General features: G+C 49.0%; 1 protein-coding gene across 1 annotated transcript in view; it reads right to left on the bottom strand.

The window, feature by feature from the left end:
* The window catches only part of LOC113561945, an 87,009-nt gene that overhangs the window by 55,032 nt on the left and 10,870 nt on the right, over positions 1-21,107 (bottom strand). Inside the window, exons 2-3 of the mRNA XM_026969624.1 lie at positions 10,376-10,630; positions 2,458-2,516 (exon numbers count right to left, since the gene is read on the bottom strand). Coding sequence (XP_026825425.1) covers positions 2,458-2,516; positions 10,376-10,630 — 314 coding nt within the window. The remainder of the gene's footprint in view (positions 1-2,457; positions 2,517-10,375; positions 10,631-21,107) is intronic.

Here is a 21,107-nt window from a genome sequence, read left to right as displayed (position 1 = left end):
CTCCAAGTCGATGTGTAGAACATGTCCGCTTCATCACGTTCAGTCCAACACATTCAACGGGTACACGCGCAGCTTGTAATCATCCCCAAACGTCTTTGCGAGATCATCAGTATACTTATTCGCATCATTCGCGATTAAACTCGATCGCTTTAATTCTATCTTCGGATGAAGAAGAGGCATTTGTGTTAAAGGCTTGTGCTACATCGTGATATCGAGTGCATCGCGAAAACAAAAAGGGGAATGACCAGAGACTCCGAAGCGATTTCGAATTCACCGAGCCACACAAAAAGATATCTTCCGGCCGTAAACAGCAATAAAAGCGCTGGCCTATCCCTCGTTCCGTGCAACTTCTCACAGCCATCAGCGCGCGAAATGTCCCCGGCCTTTGATGTCGAACATTACGGGAAACCGAAGGCTCCCGCGCGCGGCTGGAGGAGCGGAATTTGGTGCCCTGCCACCCTCGGTGACCACTCGTAGATTGTCGCGCTTTAATACTTCACCTCACCTCCCTCTGTCGATTCGCTTTCGACTCGCGCGCGCAAAGAGAGAAAACACTCCTGGGCGTCGTTCTCGCACTTGAGCGGATGATCGCGGCAAGAACGTGCCGCCAGGGGTAGCCATCCCCGCGCGCGCGAGCCTGTGAAACAATTAAGGGAAGGCGAGGTGCAGCGTCGCCTTGTATGATAATGCGTTGTAACCTCCGGCACAGGAGGAACGATAAAGGAAGAGGATTACACGGTGATGGAGGAAGAGCAGGAGGAGTACGTGGAACGGGATTGCGAAGGTACGCGACGAGGGTGGCGAGGAGGATAGGCGCACGGGAGACGGGGGTGCGGCTAGAAGAGAATACGAAGTGGATGGTCGGGGCGGGAGGGAGTTAGTGGAGGTCGTGGTTCTTACTTTGCATTCTTTTGTGTATCCTCCTGAGCCCTCCATCCGCCCCGCTGCTACCCAGTCATCCTCCATCCCCCTCTCACCCCCGTCCATCCTCTTGAAGCTTGAACTAACGCCCGAGGTTTTAATGCACTTGTCTACTCCACATACCGTTCATAAAGACACATATGCCGTCTGTTGAACGAGTGGGCAGGAGAGATCTTGGAAAGTGGAGTGAGAGGAGGACCGCGCCAGCGGATCCAAGAGAAAAAGACAGAGAGAGAGAGAGAGAGAGAGAGAGAAAGTAGAGATATAGGATGGCAAAGAAGAGCCGAGAGGAGCCGAAAGAGAATGCGCTAAGCGTAACGATATGAAATGCATTTTAAATTCTAAACATCGACTGCATTACGGAAAGATCTCGACTCTGCTTGCATAATCGCGGGAGGAGAGAGGGGGAGAGAAAGAGAGAGACGAGAACCACGAGAGCGGAAGAGCTAAAAGGGGAAGCGCAACGAGAACGCCGGCGGTTCGTGATTTTTGTATGGACATGGATGCTGCCTACTGTCCGGCGCACGGTTATTACAGACGTTACCTAATATCCCCGTACTGTTATCATTAAATGCATTATATATCCGTACCGTATCTCATGTGTTGTATATGTAAATCATGAGGACGAGCCGCAAAACTTTCGCGTAATATTTCCAGTTGCACGTGAATTTTGCACGGGTGATGAATATTGAATGTACAAATGCGTCGCAGAGCTGCCAAATTATCTCGGGAAATATAGACTGCATCGCAAAAATAGATCCGAGAGGATGGAATGATAAAAATCAAATAAAGGAACAATAGCTATTTCGCTATAGCGAAATAGATTCGGGAATACGAAAGATATTTTACGTGGTGATAAAATATGCACAGATAGAAGAAAATAGGACAAACTGTTTCTATAATAGAGATCATCAAATTTTCACCGTATTTGCTATTTTTCTTCTTCCAAATATTAATCACTTTTTTGTCATTGTTTTTTGAGATTCCGTCATTTAATTCGCGCAAAAGCGATCAAAGACTCAATCCTCGAACGTATCACGATCGTGTACTTTAATCATTATTCATCGTTCTAAGCTTTGTATAAAAAAAGAACAGAGTAAGTAAAACTATAATAGCAACAATATGAAATGTGTGATAAATGTGTTCTCACCGTGAATGAAATATCGTATTGCGCCACGGGCGCATTTTAATCCTTAATTAGCTGGTAAATTATCGAATAATGTTTTCGCCCGATATATCCCGAACTGTCGCAAGGCGCTATCCAAAACGTAACGTTTGTAATCAACACAATTTTACGATGCGGTATTCGGAATCCGCAATATCCCTACATGCTTTTGATTGCAAGTTATAGCCGATGAATCGTACCCTCGAAATCATAGTCAGCATTAAACGTCCCGGTGCCATGGCGATATTTAAGTCACCGTTATCCGCAAACGTACTGATAACTCGATCTATAGAGCCGAATCGCGACAAAATCCCATACTTTACGAACGCTCGGTCGATCGATTGTTTTCAACGTGATTAATATCAACTTACCTCTTGCGTCCCGGTATCCGCGCACCAACCAGCTCTCTGCTACGGCGTCATTCGTCAATCTAAACAGACGAAACGGAGTTTCAGAGATGCGGACAGGGATTCGCACTCTCTAATGAGCGATGTGACTAGTGTTCTTTTTCTCCCGCCTCCTCCCCGATACAATAAACAATTACACTATAATTCCGCGGATGATACACCGCCGTAAGGCGCGCGCGTCGCACATTGAGGCGCGGTGCATTCGCGGCGGAAGCAGAGCGGGCAATTTTGCGAGACCGTTTTCTCGCGGGCGCGTATAATACGATCGAGTCGAAGGTGGTACCCCAAGTGCGCCCGATTGAAGGCAGCAGGGAGCAGTCGTTCTTTCAGACGCGGAAAGAAAGCAGGCGCGAGATTCGCGCTTCATTCATCTCGCCGGTCCATGGGGATTCGCGAAAGGCTCTCCTTCGAGATGTAATTAGCACGCATCTTCCCGTGACGTGCACGACAATGCAGCACTTTTAATTAGTATGCGTCCACGTACCGATTCTATCCACCCCACTGTACACCGCTAGCCTTCTGCCACCGCCCCGCTACCGCCCATCCGCGCGCGTAGACGAGCACGACGACGAGCGTAGACGACGACGATGCCGAGAACGACGATGACGACGACGCCGACGACGGCGGCGTCGGTGGCGAACACACGTGGTCGATTTCACGCGCACGCACACGCGCCCGCGTGTACACACCGGGGCGCAGCAACGAACCGTGCGCGTTTATGTCGACGCATCACACGCCGTTGCACCGCAGAAGTGTCAATACGTGGGTGCGTGTACGCGCGAGCTCGCGTGCACCGGTTTGCATTACGGCGGATAGGTACTCCAGCACGTAAGGCGTTCCTGCGGTATAAAGAGCCGCGACGAGCGCAACGTCGGCGTAACGATATAATTCGCGACGCCGCGTTTATTCTCCGCTCGCGTAAATCGCTCGTGATCGCGCGGACGTTCATCGCTCGCATGCTAAAAGCGTCGTCTCGCGAAGCTCGCCGAGAGGAGTAAAACAACGTTGATTGAGATCGCGCGTCGCTCAGTGATCGTGCATCTTGATCTAAATAAACGTCAAGATGATATATCGAGAAGCAGATCGCACGCCTGAATGCGCTATTAATTTTCTTATGGATGTCTGATAGTACTGGTCTGCGTACATTGATTTCAATGACTCTGGAGACAGATCTGACCATCTCCGACTTTCAAACTTTATTGTTTGATATCGATAGCTCATCGCGCTCGTCGTCGTGCACGACTCAGGAACGTGCCGAATACAGTGATGAATCCACGAGAGACGCAAACGTGAATTCACGCGGCTTTCCGTGAGCGAGGACATTCAAAATACCAACTTGACGGATTGCTGCTACGACATTTCTGTGTTAATCGACTGGAATCGTGCGGCGCGCGAATTAGGATGAACATATCGTTGTATATCGGTATCGACGAAGGCCACGCGTTCTCAGATTCGTTCGTTCCCACGTCTTAAAGCTCGCGCTTTATCGTCGAACCAATCGGGTAGATTTGACACGTGCACGACACGTTAACGCGATACGTCGATCCGCAATTACCGTGCGAGCCTCCACTCGCATCCTCGAGACAATTGTAGGGGGTGACGAAGGACAACCAATTGCTGCTGAGCCAGCGACAGAAAGCTGCGTGATTTCCGGGATGTGCGCTAATATCTGATATTAGATCGAGTGTGTCACCGGGCAACAAGCGCGCACGCGAGTACGTGTATTATGCGAATCGAGGGAAACTTGTGCGTATCTCTGTCGCGGGAACGACTCGCACTCGGTGAAAAAGATTACACAAAGTGCGTGCCCGTAACGTAGACCTCGTACTTGAATGGGAGAACGCTCGATGCGCTCGCGAGCTTGCGATTATCATCGGCATCCATAAACACGTTGCACGGTTCCATTCACCTCGGAGAGAACGAGGAATTAAATATGCAATGAAACGTTTTACATTCATTACGTCCTATCGGCCGCGGGGAGGGGGGAGGGGAGGAGAAACAGAGGGGGCAATACTATTTTAATTACAGTAGCGTACGCGATACGCGCCGAACCCGCCGCCGCCGCCGCCACGGCAGTTTAAAACGCCCCGACCGAAAAGTCGAGTTATATATCCGATTTCGAAGCGCGCGCGTTTCGATCTGTGTCAATGCCACGATTTACCGAGTTGCGCGAGCCTTTCGGGAATTGAACGAATATTGAAATTGCGGGAAACGCACAGAACTTTTGCATAATGAGGCCGGCGGCTCGTGCCGTCACACGGACACGGTGCACGCACACCGTGACCAGGCGCCGGCGCGTACATGAACATTTTCATTTGATTGCGTTAATTAAACTCCCGCTGCCAGGCGATGACCTTTGAAGTTCAGCGGCACGCGGCACGCATACACCAATTACTGATATTATTAATTGCAATGTTTCCCGTTTTCGGCAGTCATTGAGCTTGCATGAGCGTCGTGGATCGAGACGCCGCGATTTTCAGAAGAATATACACGTTTCTTCTTCTTCGTTAAACGTGAGACGATGTATTCGCTCGAGTCGCAAAAGGCCATATCTGCATGAGACAATTTGCCGCAATGTATACGATGATGATAAGGAAGCTACTGCATGTGATAATGATAATCACGTGTCGAATAATTTCAGGCGTTTCGCGGTTTAGTCATATCAATGCGGATGGCACTTGATCGTGTGTATAGCTCACCGCAAGTTATTGCAAAACGTTTTGCGATTACGCGATACTTTCATTGCGATACGCATCTTTAAAGCAGTTTTGCGCGGTTTTGCGGTTTTCAGACTCTAATCTGGCTGTTGCATAAAATTAGTAAGCTTCGACGGGGAATTCCTCGGCTCCTGCGTTTTCGATAAGGCTGACCGCGAGATGACGGAAATCAATGCGAGTGTACTTACGCACTGAGATAACACTCACGAAAACGTGTTGCTGTCTGTGTAACTCTAGTATGACGTCACTCTCTGTTATAACGCAAATAAAACGCTCATTTCGTACTGCATCGAGCCAGAATAATAAAGAACTTGTATCAAGGTAATAGAGCAATATTCTGAAACAATGGAAAAACACATGCGCAACTTTCAGGGGAAACGGAAAAATCGAATGCGGTTTAGTTGGACGTGCAATTTTCGGACAGGGCGCGCGTGGTTGCGCGGCGTTAACGATTTTCCTCTTGCTTCCGAAACCTCGCATCCGTGGTGTGCCGTTTTCCAGCGTGATATCCAGCAACCAGTTAGGGTGAAGCACTTACGGTACAATGAGTATGCAAATAGACCGGCATTCGGCTACATTCGTTTCAACGAGCTCAGCGGAGGCGGTCTCGCGAAGGAGCTGTACCCTCCGCGAGACCATAAAAGTCCGCGCCGTGCCGTATTCCGAAATCTTCACAAAGCGAAGAGAGTTACTTCGCGCGCGCGTTTTTATTGCTCGTTTCTTTACCCGCATCGCTTACTCGACATTGTTTTCGCCTACGTGAGTGACGCTACTTTTCTTTGCTGAGATATATCGATCGCGCGAAACTTTACACCCCTCCCCCCCCCCCCCCGCGTGATGTTCCCGAACCACGAACGGCGCGATCTGATTCGATCAAGGTTCTTTCCTCCAAGTCTCTACACTTGAAAGGCTCCTCCGCAAGGTCGAAACTTTGGCCAACTTCATTCGCATGCATCCTACTTTGCATTATACTTCTCGGCCGCGCGCGTGTCCTGGGAGATTAGGCCCGACAATTCAGGCCTGACAAAAGTTCCGCCTTGCGTCGCGTAAAGTTAACGGGCGACGACGACGACGACTAGAACGACGCGTTAAGACGCGTCACGACGCGGCCGTCGAAAACTTTGCAAATTCTGACAACGGTCGCCGTTTGGGAACGCTTACTTGGCGTTATTCTCGACACTCGTCGGGACATAATCCACAATAACAGCGGCGAGACTGCCGGAAGCTCGTGCGACTCGTTTGCAAGCTCATGCCAATCCGAGCTCGATCCGAGCTGCGAGTGCAGCTAGCTCGATTCTCGAACGATCCTCGAATGATCCTCGAGCATCGCGCTCCAGTTGGGGAACGCTGTGTAATCAGAGCTCTTCGTCTACATGCGAGGCTCGCGTCATTAGCGAGCGATTAAGCTCGCGCGATGACAATCCACTTCTGACTTGAAAAGGGAGTGTCATTTTGTTTTTCATCCGACGGGAATATGCACAAAGCGCGTAACAGAATTCGCTGTTCGGGGTAATTTTACTTAGTTTGTTTTTGCACGGCCAGCATTTCTGCGAGATATAATTGAACCGTTTGAGCCACCGCCGTCAGACAAATGACCGTAATTACGCTTACCCGTTATATGCTTATTAAGCGGTTAAATTATCTTCCTTGATCTCTCGAATAGCTTTTTATATCGATTGCGTATTTGTGTGCGTTCTCGTGTCTCTGCAGCGTTTCGACCTCTGCGTTTAATACTTTTCCGTTGCGCGTACATTGTTCTCGCTCGCGCGGAATGTCGCGCATCGTTCTGTGATACCTGCGCGACTTTTAAAATCCGATTCGCGGAATAAGTAATTTCCCCAGGCGCGTCATAATGTTGTGCGAGCGAGACGAGAGTGTCATTTGACGCATGATAGCTCTACATATTTCAAGGCAAAGTGGAAACTCCTACCGAAAGCACACCGAGACGTGCCGCAAGTTTCCCGAGCAAGGACGGATGTGAACTTTGAGACCCGCGGTGGTAGGCCCCGCTGAATTTGTAATCGCGTAATCCCGAGATTTCATTAAACCAAATATCCAAGAGCTTTCTGTCGTCGGGGCTTAAGTGCGCTCCCTTACCGAGAAAAAGTTACGCGCGATTCAGTACATCGGAAATCTGCTTTTATCCTCGCCACAAATTAGCTTGGGCAAAATTAATTAAGAACCAGACCGCCGCTCGAGTAACGCTAAGATCGCTCGTAATGGAGACGCGAACTTTAATCCCGTTCGATCAACCTCTGTCAAGCAAGTAAGCTAATCAAGCAAGTTGCCTTCCACCCTTTCTCCCCGGATGGAATTGATTTCTCCTGACACACGATACGTTTTACTTTCAACGATAGGCTGATCAGACAAATACCGGCAATCGCAATTGTCGATACGCGCATCGCGATCGCGGACGCACGAGATCAATCTCTTGCCTCGCATCGCGCCCCTCGCGCAAAAGTGTCCACGTTACAGCCCAACGAAACGTTGACGAATCCGTGAATCGCTCGGACGTCGAGAAGCGCGTCGTGCGGGAAAGCGACATCCATTCTTTCGACGACAATACAGCCATTTGATAAAAGTCGCCCGATCCCCCTTTCGCTGCGAACAAATATTGGGAGGAGAGCCCGCGCGCGCGAGATAAGCGTGAAACTCTGAATTCGTAGCTGTGTAGATTACGGACGCGGTATGCGTTCGTGTACGGTGTGCACACGCATGTGGCGTGTCGGTGTGCACTCTCACCACGTTACTCTACGAGGCAGATGTTGATAACGGGCGACAGCGACAGAGACAGGGACAGTGACAGCTGCCCCGTATTGTTCGACACGTTCGTTGATTATAGGTCAAAGGCCTCTTACGTAGGATCAAAGAATTATTGAGCAAGAGAGAGAGAGAGAGAGATCGCGAGAAACCCTTTCTGGAAGCCGATATAGATTCCTTCGCGCAATGCCGATTGTACGTAATTTAGACATCGTGCTTTGTCAAAATCCAATTTCAGAATCCGCATGTCTGTACGGTAATTTCGCAGTTTCTTCTCACGGCAACTCGTACATTTAGAACGTAATTGTTCTTCGATAATTGGCGAAAGATTCTTGTTTCTTCAAGATTTTCATTTGTCGTCGTATCAATTACTCGGATTACTCGATTGAAACGACAATGCAAATCTTCTATGATTTGCCTGAAAAAAATAGCAAAGAAGCAAATCACGAAAGCAAGAGATGGTAATAAATCTCTTTTTAAGAGACTTCCTTCGTGATGACAAAGAAATGTAGTTTACGTATCTATTTCAAGAATGCGATAGTTACTCGATGATAAGTCGGTCCAATGCCGCAATCTACATTCGTTTTTTCGTATCGTTAAATAAACGTGCGCACATATACATGAAACATGATTTTCCTCCATTTTTCAGTGCATAGGATGAAAAGATTTATTGAGAGTAATGTCTCAAAAGTTGACAAATGCAAAGAACAGCGGTTAAACATTAATAACGTTTCATTAGCGTATCCGCGAATCTGTCTCTTGACATTACACATCTTGCCTCGTATCGCATCTGTACCACAGACTCCGAGGTTCATGAACCTTAAATTGATTCCTTGAAAAATTCAGACGTAAATGGTAGAGAGATCGAGCGAGCGGTTGAAGAATCGCTAAAAATAAAGGTCGGAAAATACCGATCCCATTAGCAACGAATGCAATCTCGATGCATTAGCGGACAGTCAGAAGGATGTTCTTGGCAAGAGAAAATAAAGTAGATAAACGCGACATCGAGCATCGAGATCGCGAAGGATTTCCGACGGAGGCAACGCGCGACTAAATTACACGATTAAAAATATTGCCAGAGTACTTGTGCGCTCGTCGTTACGCGTAATCTGATTTCCAGCGACGTCCATGAAGACATTACGAGGCATCTTGTATTGATGACTTGGCAAACCAAGTCTATCTGCCTCATGGCATTGTTATCACTTCTTCATGTAGAGCTTATGACGTAAACTGTGTGAAATAAAACGTAAATTACCAAGGAAACGGGATCGCAAAGGATCATGCAAGCTTTCGTCGCTCAAAGAAACACACGACAAACTTTGTAAATTTACATACAATCGCGCAAATAATTACGCGATTCGGTGAGAACAAAAGCTTGCAGTTAGTTTGTCGATTAGGCGAGAAACGGGAGACGTGGCGTACATAGGAGACACATAGAAATAAATAAAATGCAACAGAAAGCAAAAAGCATAAATTGTATTTCGTAACAATGATATGAGCGAACGAAAGCGAAACACTGGTAGCACGCAGCGCATAAACCGCGCATTGACAATCGCGATGAATAATGGAGGGGTCAATTAAATCTCAATTAAACACCACCCCGGATAATACGAATCGCGGCTCTTTTCAGCGTCGCCCCACCAGGGCGCTAGAGGGTTTTTTAAACATCACCGGCATGCTCACTCGCTTCGAAAATCAGCGTGCCATCTAGCGCACCCACTAGCGATCGTTCATTTGATACACCTCGTAAAGAATAGCGCATTAAAATTACGTTGATGGGCTCGAAAATGTGATTTCCACTGCGTGCCCACCGATAACTTTTGACCATTCGATCGAATCGAATTCCATTCCGACACTTGGCGATACCGATACCGCGTATTATATTCTGTATCAAATTATCCACTAATTTAATAGCGCATTGTCGTCCTAATTTAAAGCCGAGTCTATCATTAATCATGGCGGGCCGCGACTCGAAACTGAATCAGGGGATCACCAAGTATATACGCGCGTTACAACCCCACGATCGCTGCGGAGGCACGCAACGTTCTCGACGACAAGCGATACTTTCTGTCGAGCGAACGTGGGAGAAGAGGAAATCGCACGGAACGCACGAAAGAAATTCAGTGTCCGCCGATTAAGATTCTTCGATTCTTTTGTCCGTGCAACTTCTCTCGCACGTTTCCAATTCCTTGGTTATCTCGGATCGCGCGATGCGTCGTATCGCGATCAGTATCGCCAAGCGTCTTCGCGCGCGAAACGATCGCTCTCATTCGAGCGGATCTCTCGTGCCTCGTAGGTGACGACCGGACTCGATCGTTCGATCGATCTACGGAACAGCCGGAATCGGAGGCACTGCAGACTCGCGCAAACACAAAATGACAGGTGCACCGGCCACGTAACTTTACCTTGTGTGCGATGCGACCACGTTATCCCCGAGATAAACACACGTGTCACACTGAGTCACGAACGGCGTGGCGGAAGGGTGAACGGTGATCACAGATCGATACGAAGGAACGCGGGTTCGTTGTGGCGTGGACACAAATGTTCTCTCGAAGAACGGCCAAATGCCGTGGACCGACGCTCGGACACCACCGTAGCCAAGTGTAGCCAGCACCACCGTAGTAGTCCATCTAGTAGAGTCGAGCCGGTCGCCGAGCGATCATTTTCGCGAGGAGGATCGCGAGAGTATTGCGAAACAGGTTGCGCGGGATCACATCGCCTTCCGCGAAAGTTTCCTCGTCGTCATCGCGACCGTTCTCGTCGTCGGTTCTATCCACGGTCTCGGCACCACTGCTGCAACTGTACCACTGTGTCCTGACCACTGTTAGCTCCCGACTAGCCGACGACTCGAGACTTCGCGCGCGGTCTTGCGTTCACGGCCCCGTGCACCACGTTCGCGGACGCGCAGCTCCACGGCGTTTGGTCCTCCGTGTCCTTAGGACACGCGTATATATCCGCAAGCGGGTGTGCGCGTTCCTCGGACGTGTACGCACGTGCATGTAAGCCGGATGGCCCGCGTGTACTCGTGGAATCGTGGATGCGGCCGAGTGTCGTCCGTCCGTTACCCGGGGGTCGTGCGTGTGTGTCGCGCGTGTGAGTTTACGGGGTTGCGCGCGCGCAAGTAGTCTCGTGTGGGTGTAGGTTCGTGTTCGTGTTCCGGGCGCGTGTACGTGTACGTCGGGGTGTGCGGCGTGTACGTGTACGTGTACGTGTATGTATGTGTGTATGTGTGGGTGAGCTAGCGGTGCGCGCGCGCGCGTCTGTACCGGTGGGTATATTACAAGGTGTACGCGTCTTAAGTGATTTCGGCCTCGCTGGTCAGCCCCGGCAGCTCCGTATGATGAGGCCGCCGCTTTGCTACTGACAGACCTAAAGACCACCCTAACCCTGCAGTCGGGGACGAGGGGTTCCCCACCCCCGTCGTGAGCGGACGAGAGAGAGACCACCGCCTCCCCCGCCAGGGACCAGGGCGAATAAGCAACCCTTAGCACCCGATGCCACCTCCACGGCGGCGGCGCAAACGCACTCCTGCCTCCGAGGGTAGTCTTATCCCCACCGACTCTTTCGTAGGAGCGAGACCACCACCACCCTCCACCCACCCCCCAGCCGGTTCAGTCCTGCCACCACCACCGCCCCCTCCTGCACCCCCTCGCGACGCACGCTACCGACGCCGACGCCGCCGTCGACGCCGCCGCCGCCACCGCCGCCGCCGCCGTATCTACCCCTCCAGCGCACGACAACGTCGACGCCGAGGAATCCCTTCCAGAGGACGCCCCTTCTTCTCGTCTCCTACGCGCGGCTTCTACGGAGAGGAGAGTCGTCTTAAGATAAAAACACGGACGATCGGGTTTTGCAGTTAACCCACTCACCCTCGACTCACATCCCCTCTACGACGCGCGTCGTCCTTTCCGTCCCCTCGTCGTCCTAACCCCCGGTCCCGACGATGCAACCCCCTACCCCGTGCCGCGGGCTCTTGCAAGCAGGCAAGGCAGCCTCGAGTCTCTCTCACTTCAACCCTTTTCCTCCACCCCGTACCTCCTTGCCACGCTGCTGTGCTCCGCGCGGATCTCTCTACGACTCGCCGAAACTTTCGATTCTTTCGGGGGCAACCTTCACAAACCCCCACCCACATTTTTTTCCTCTCTTCACCGACCGATACATCGCGTGCCGACCCGCGTTCGACGTTATCATACCGTTCACCCTCGGAGCACACATATTCCCCACCCCTCGCGCACCGGCTTTCCCACTGCGAGAGACAACAACGGGACCGACCTCGTGGTTTTTTACAGGACGGAGGGGGGAAGGGTGCCCGTATATATTGTTGTCATTTTTTTCAACCGTTTCAGGCGCATTGATCTTCGACGAATGCACATCCCGTCCTGGTCACGCGTCGATGTGACACGCCAAGATCACTTTCGCCGTCGGATTTCTTTCCGGGCTGAATTCCGGGCAACGTTACTTTCATCGATACGCGGTTACTTCCCGTGCATCGACCGATAGAATTCTCATCTGGAAGATGATGGTTGGTAAATGCGTTCTTGCCGGATGAGAATACGGATCAGAGGATCAGGGATACAAGGTGTTTTACTGAGACAGATGAGGCATACAACGACCATACTTGCGAGTATCCTGCCTTCTTCGCATCGTTCTGTTACGAGGAAGAACGAAATATCGTATTTCCGTTACGACTCTATCAGAACGCTCCGTCCGGTTCCGCCCCGAAAAGATACAAACGTACTTTCAAGACTTAAAATAGATGTTAACGTTTAACGAGACGGAAAATGGAGGTACAGCGGTGGCACGTCGATGGAAATAAATGTACGAAAATCCCACGAAACTTGACAATGGCAGATATTACGATGCAATGGAAATCAGATATTATATTACGACAGATCAAGTGACAAAGGACGGACGGAAATAGAAAATGTCACCCATTATTGTCAATATACGAACGGACAACCTTTGTGAAATTGGTTTTCATCTAAACGAGTCTCACAAAGAAATCTCTCAAAGGGAAATTGAATTATTCTGTACAAATCTTTATTTGTAAGTTTAGCATGAGTGATGTATATAAATGTAAAATCATAAAATATGAGATATGAAAATATTTTCCGTAAATCGGCAAACTCGCTTGCAGCACAAGACTTCGCACATGATATAATTCGTTTTTTTTTTTTGATTGAGTAAATATGAATGTGACTGCAGATAAAAATATAATTTGAAAAATGCGATTTAAATTTAAAAAAAATAACTCGTAACATTGCAATTTTTAATATATTACGCTAAAGAAACACAGATTCCAGAATGAACCAATTAAGAAAATGATAATATAATAAAATTAAAATAATAAACCGCACACATTGTCTCTTGGCAGCTTACTTGGAATGAACAATGATTACGAATAATTTGTCCAAAGAGTGAAAATCAATGAAACCTTATAAACATTTCTTCAATCTTTCATCCTTATGGGTCCCATCTCCCATGAAATTATAGAAAGTTTATATTACGTGATCTAGTACTTTGTCTTTTACATCCAAATACTGATCTAGTACTTTTGTTTTTTACATCCAAATACTGATCTTGTCTTTGATTCAATTTAAGTTTTAGACGTGGCATATAGTGCGAAAATATTGAAAAATCAAAGTGTTCTGAAAGCGGTGGCAATGTTGGAGGATCGTAAATTCCGGCATTAAACTACGTTTCGGCCAAGTTTAGAGTAGAAGATCGTAACGGGTCAACATCCTGGAGTCTATCGCAGACGAGTTTCGTTCACCCTAAACCACTCTATAGTGGAAAGAGTCACAAGGGGGTGGTGGATGTATCGAAACAAATTTTTATGCGGGTCAAGCTTTTCTGCGCTTTTCGATGCCGCCACCCCCACCCCTGGTGGCTGTATACCCCACTACCGATCGACACTCATTTATACTTTTACCACCACCCTACCGCCCCCACCGTGGGGATTGTTTATGACACGATTCGTTTGATTATTAGCTGTTTATACGCGACCATCGATCGAACCGCTAACTGCACGCGGCATTCCGACAGCAAAACAGTTCCGCCGCGCGCTTTACTGCAACCCTTCCGCTCCAAAACCGGGCTAATTTTTTTCAAGCGTGCACCTAAACCGGCAAAACTGGTTCTACTGGACTTTCCGTTCAGCCTGGTTCCTCCTTTTCGTGATCTTAGTTCTACACGGACGGCTGTTTGAACGACATCTTAAGAGTGCCCCATGGATACGTCGTCGCTCGTCGCTACGATCAATTTTCAGTGTTACGATTAAAATAAGCTCTCTCAAATTATTCCGATTCAAAGTAGTGTTTGCGTACGAATCTGTCGCGCGATAAGAAGAACGGGAAGGTAAATATCATCTTACAACGCCGAACGCGAATTTTTTCCCATCGACCGTGTACGATTTACCGTGTAATTTTTCCAAATTTTATCCTGATCATTTTATTTTTCATGTGGAATCGGGCGATGTAATTTATAGGCTATAATTATAACGTTTGACGACAAGTCTTGAATTATCACGGAAATACTTGTAATGAATATGAATGCAAGTTTTCGAATCTAGCATTAAACAGGTTTAACGTGTGAGAGTCGAATATCAGCACTAATCATGAGAATTGATATTCCCATCCTAATTGATTGATTATTAACACATTTCAGTTTATGCCATATTTAGAATAGCTTCAGTGAAGTTTATATTATTGATTTAAAAAGGCATTCGCGCTGTATCAATCTCCTGTCATGGGTTAAACGGTTGCCGTCGGAACAATGTTTGACAACAATCTCCGCTTCTCTGGCTGACAAGAACCAGCCGTACCTACTGTCATAAAGAATCTCTCGATGAGTTTTGCGATTTATCGGGCTATTCGATTTATCGATACTTTTGTGTTGCACTCCATTTGTATATGAGGTGGTTTATAACGCAATTTATTATACATAACATTTTTTATGATTTAATTATACATTTTTCTTTATAATTCAAGTTTTCATAACCAAATCTCCTTTATTCGCAGTTTTATATCAATATTTTGTTGCTTAACGAGGCACGATTCCTTTTTTTTAACAGCAAAAGACATTTATATTGCATACGTTACTTATCTTTATCACTTTCTATATGTATTATAATTTATTTATAGAAAGTATTATCATAATTTATTTATAGAGAACATCTCTAAAATTCTACGTAAAATATGCATCGTTTTTTAAATTTTCTATTTTTTACGGCACATCATTTTTATATTTAACAGAATTATGTTGCACGTATTTCGTAGCCGAATTATACAATTGTTTCACATCCCGTCGTATTTTACGTTGTCATTTTTTAAGTTTCAGATTTCTTACACGATCCCCGTTATCACTCGAATAATATAATCGCCATTTTTACGAAGCTTTATTTTAAGATTGGTTCTTCAGCACAAATTAGCACAAACACATCACACCCGTCACCGTTGACATCACCACACGATCAAGAATTTTTCCTCCGCTCCGGAGCGAGACTAGACCTAAGGGGAAACAGGCCGTATACCACGGACAGTGTAAGGAGCGGGAGATGCAAGTGATTCGTTCACTCACGACAGACACGTCGTGTTTCAATCTCGCGCTCACAACATCCTGTGATGAAGAAAAGTAAGTGGCATCGCATAAAGTTGCTTAATAAAATATAAAATTGCGTTCGTATGCACTCCGCTGCTCCGAAACGATCTCCCGTAGAGAACCTCGCTTTATCGAAGAGAGATAAAAATTGATACGTATTTCCGATCATAATTATCGTACCGGGAAAATGTTTCTTTCTTTGCAGCAAAATGGTTCAAACATCCAGACGAGCGAAGAATTTAACAAACGTTTTCCACAAAAATTGCGCAAAACTTTCAGTCTCGACTGCCGCGAAAATAATTTGCACGATCGCAATGAAGAGATTGATAATAGACTGATGAATCGTACGCGTAAACACCGAGTCACATCGCGCGCGATCAAGGGAGGAACATCGTTAGCGAAGAAGCGAAGCTCCTCTCTTGCTCGTCAGCGGAGAGACCGCAAAGAGACACGGGAAAGCTCGAAGGAGCCACCCCGTCGTACGTCGGTCTGAAAACTCACCTGTTTGTCGCGCCGATCCCGAGGAGACAAGTTCGAAGGACAAGGACGGGTGTTTCCAGAAGACGTTCACAACATCGGCGCACTCGAAGCCGGCAGGACGATCCTCTTCGTTCCCCGGTCACTGCAAGCTCCCGCGCGAACTTTCAACATCACAGTATCTAACGTTAAGCCGCGTTAAAATGTCCTGCCCCGGCACCTTTCCCCTTTTAAGTCGCGAATTTCCTTCGGATTGATTTTTTCCTTTTTTTTCCAAAAAAAAGACTTTCTTTCGTGTTTTTTTTTGTGTCAAAATTTTACTTTTAAACAAATTGTTCGTTCTCGTCCTTTTCTCGGCTCGCGCGCGCGGCCCCGGTGCCTCTTTTTGCGTGGGGGCTCCCGGCCTGAACGAACGTGGCCGATCAGCGCGCGGGTAGAGAGAGCTTGGGCTGCGTGGCGGAGCGCGAACTTTCGGGCTTGCGGGCGCACTGGCGCACACGGCACACTCGCACCGCGTAGGCGGAGAGAGGAGAAGCTCCGGCGGATGCTGTAAGCCGAAGGGAGAGAACTACCGCACGCCGGCCAGCGGCGGAGCAAGCCGGTGGCCCCCCTTGGTCGCTCGCCCCGTACAGTGGCGCCTCTGACGCGCGCACTCGCAAGCTCCGCCGCTGTTCCTCCTGAGTACGCGAATACGAGAGTCGCAGGTGCGACGAGGACGGCGGAAAAGCGGTGAGATCGGGAGAGGAGGCGGTGGGAAACGAACGAGAAAGAAGATCCGCGCGCTGACCGAAGAGGAGAAGGACCGGCGCGAGCGAGCGGGCGCGCGCGAGCGGACGCCCGACGAAGGGTTGACGGGGTTGAGGGGGTGGTCGGGGCGCGAGAGACGGCTCGCGCCGGGCGAGGGACGGAGAAAAGTGCTGCGGGAGCAGGACCGCCCCTTGGCGCTGGCTCTACGCGGGAACCGGCCACCCGGAGCGGGCAAAATTGAAGATTTATGCGAGACGCCGTTTACGTCGATTAACGCTACGCTATGTTGCCCACCGTGGTCCGCCTGTAACTTATTTAAGGCTCGCGATCGCGCATTTTTCACTAATTGTAAGAGGTTACCCGCTCCTACACACGCGACTATCACGTAAGACTGCTAAACTCGCCTCGGGATCTCGATATCGATCGATCGATGAGACCAATATGGCGATCAACGATCCAGTTCGATTTGATTATCCGTCACGCGCGTTAATGCGAGAGACGTGCGAAACTCTCGTGCGAAAAACGCGAGACTCGCTTCAACGTAGATCTAAGGCGGCACGTTCGTCGTACGCTCAGTCCCGAGAAACGAGTAAAATCTTACGTTTCGCTGGAACGTCGGAAACGATGAACGTTACGCGGGGCGACGATAACCTCTCCAGCGCTCCTGGACGAGTCTCGAGGAGGACGATAATAACGGGGGAATCGGCGGTGCGACGAGGAAGAACCCCGATCGTGTAAGCTCGCGACGGAATCGTCGTTGGTGAATGTACAGAGCTGGACAGGGTGAATCGGAAGGGGTGAATTTGAAAGAGGGAGACGACTCGCCACTCGGTAGACGTTGGTGCGACGAAGACACCAACTGGCGCACGATACGATACGAGCGCCACCGAACTCGTTCGAGACGCGCTGGACGGTGATCAGAAGAGGAAGACGGAGCTTGCCGAGGCCGCGGAGAGGGCGGAAGAGAGAAAAGCTTCGCGCGCCGCGCGGAGGGGTGACGCGCCGCACCGTAGACGGAAGCGGAAGAGAGACAGCGTGGATAATAGAGGATGAGAAAGAGAGAGAGAGAGAGGCTCCCGCTGCCCACGCTGACCACGCGCTCTTACGAAGGTCTACGTGAGGAAGGAGAGGCAGACGCGACGAGGGTAAGTGCGAGAGAGCAACCAAGTTTTATCACACCGACGACACCGTGTGAGCCATACATACGTGTGAGCCATGCGGATACCATGAGGTGTAACATCGGTATTTCCGCGGCGACGGTGTGCGTTCGGGCTGCATCGGTGAAATAGCCCCGAACGCTCGCCCTCGATCGACGCGAGAGCAAGGAGATCCACGGAGATAAAAAGATACGATCTCGAAGAGCCCCCTTCCCTGCCTTCCGGCTCTTTTCGTTGCACGATCGAAGGAAGACGTCCTTTACGCTCGCTGCGCCGCGAATCACGCTGGGAAACGCGCGAAGGCATCGATCCCTGTCTCTGTTTTTCTTTTTTTTTCAGCTACATGCATCCGGAGCATTACAAAGTTTTCACGTAATTAAGCGTGAATAAACAAGCGAACAGACCTATAATTTAGTCGGTCACTCTCCGGCGGTACGGAAGCGGTGCGAGAAGGACGGCGCGAGCGAACTCGGTCATGCGCGATCGCCGGCAAAAGAGAGGCTCCGCTACCTTTTCGATACGCGAAACGAGGACACGCGCAACCTCACCGTCGCCCGCGCGCGTGCTTGTATCGCGGGCGATGGGGTGCTGGCGACTCTGTAGTGGTGAAACGCCGCGGGGTTGTGTAGGTGCCCCGAAGAAAAATCGCCGCGAGTCTGTAGACTCCTGTACGTGCGTACTAAGGGGTTGAGAACGGTCTGTGGTAGTGAAAGGGTTGCTGGACAGTGGCGAGCTCTTGCTTAGGCGGCCACCGGCGGAACTAACGGAGAAAAGGGGCTGGAATCCACCACCTTTGCACTAATAACGATGCGCAACGCGCGCTGCTCCTTCATATCGAGAATACACGAGCTCGGTGAACGCAGGTTGATCAGTCGATGTGGATGTGAAAGATATCACACAGACAAAGCGTTTATTATTTTTTTGCAATGTCATACGACTCGAGAGACGATTTGCAGACGTTGAGTTGAGGCAATTGCAGCTACGACGACCCCGCGCTACGTTAAAGAATAATTATTTATCGAGCGTATAATGCAATCGAGAACATAAGTAATGACAACTCTGGGATAATATCCTTAATTAACGGCCGCAAAAGCTTTTTCTTGTATTTTCGAATTATAGAGAATAATTCGTGTGAAGTTTATTTAAATTCCCCGCCGCGCGTATTATGATACATATCAAATATCAAAATTAATGTCAAAAGTGAAAAGCTTGTGAAAATGCGGGAGGCATGTAACAGTTTTGACAACGTTTTATTCTTATTCACCCTATTATCGCTGCATAACGCAGCGCCATATCGCTTGAGCTGAAATTATTAATTAACTGCAAATGATGCACTTTCCTTGAAGGCCCGATATTCGAAGAGCAGTCTTTTAATGGCACGAGTGTTTCCATTGATAGCGCGATATGACGCTGACCAAAAGGACAAAACTACGAAACAGTGTATTCGGTTTAGAAACTGCGTCTCAGTATTACGCCACTTTTTGCACTCCCTTTTCTACCCCGTTTAACTCCAACCCCAAAAAGCCCACTTACCCAATCATACCCCAATCTACCGTTGGCTCGGCGGCGGCGTGCAAAACTCTCGATCAACCGCCAGTATTTTTATCCCCACAGTTTTTAAGGTCACTTGTTGCTTCTTACTATGCTAGAGCCGTGGGAAGAATCTCGACGCCTTCTTTGCGAAGAGCGTTAACATTTCTTTCGTCTCGTAGTACAACATTAACATGATTGCAACTTTAAATGGAAAAGAGTAATATTGTAATAATTAGAATATCGAATTAAATATTTTTGGAAGGGTAACAGCAGCAGCGGCGGCGGCGGCGGCAATAACAGCAACGACAACAACAACAACAAAACAAAATCAACAAGAAAAATGTGAAAAAGATTGCATCAGGAGAAAAGTTGAAGCGCATTAGGGGGCTTTACCGCGTACAGCATTTAGCTTGTATTAACGAGGAAATCGAGCCGGAGAGTGCGCGCTCGTTAACTTGCTATAATAATCGCGTATTTAGCGAAAGAAGAGAGCACGCGCGAACGGAACGAGCTGGTCGTAATCGGTAATCGCAACGGCCGTACCTACTTTTAACGGACGAAAATTCCTTCCACGATGCGCCCTGCCACGATGAGCCCTGCGTTTTTCTCAGTGCACTTCGAGGCGCGAGCGCCCGAGCTTCTTTGCCGTGGCGAAACGCAGTTTCAGCCCTCACCCAGTTTCACCCCTTCGCGCCTCCGTTGCAGCTGCGCACGATATCCGATCAGTGGCCAGTATTTTTATTCGTAGATTTTAAGGTCACTTGTTGCTTGTTTAGTTATGTCGGCGTACACACGCGCCGTCAACACACGGCCACATGGATCGGCTGCCGCACGAGCACGCGCGCGCGAGCAAGCGGGTACAGGCGGATGTGTGTGCTCACGTGTGTCCGCGTCCGTGTATCGTAATGCACGTGGACAAAGCAATCCACCGACATGTGTTGAGGATGCTACATGCAAGCGCGGAATTGTGTACGTGGCATCGGACCGATAGGTGGACGCCCTGTCGATTTCATTTCCCCCCATTGGGCCGCCGGACGGCGAAGGGGGTGCCGGCGGGGTTGAGCATTCCACTATTTTTTTCTGGCTTTTTGCCCCTTTTTTCCGGGGCGTCCGGATTTCGCGTTGCGGTTTTTTTGCGCAGCTTTCGCTACTCGCGCGTGGTGCCCCTCCCCTCGTACCCTCTCGCTCCTCCACGCGTTTCGCTTCTCTCTCCCTCTCTCTCTCTCTCTCTCTCTCTCTCTCGCTCGCTACGACTATCGAAATGTCCCGGTCTCTCTTGCCGTTTCTTTTCACACTAGTTATCTCTCTTGCGCTACCTGACTCCCTTCCCTCTCGCTCTATTTTTTCTAGCTTTTGCTTTTGTTTTTTGTCAACCACCGTTTGCCGCGTTGCACGTTTGTTTTGTTTAGTGAGTTATGTCACGGCCACCAAATCGATCTTCGATGTCTGAATGCGTGCGGCCGGAGAATTACGCTTGTAAACCAATGAGAATTATGGCTCCTGAAGCTCAGAAGCTTAAAACGACCTCTCGAAGCACGTAATCGTTTTAAACTAACTGTGCGTCATTTCCGCGCAGGCTGCCTGAGCCGACAATAGCGTGTCAATCTTGAAAAGAGTACGCGCA

This window comes from Ooceraea biroi, chromosome 1, assembly GCF_003672135.1.
Source record: "Ooceraea biroi isolate clonal line C1 chromosome 1, Obir_v5.4, whole genome shotgun sequence".
NCBI lineage: Eukaryota > Metazoa > Arthropoda > Insecta > Hymenoptera > Formicidae > Ooceraea > Ooceraea biroi.
This window is presented reverse-complemented; position numbering and strand designations above follow the sequence as displayed.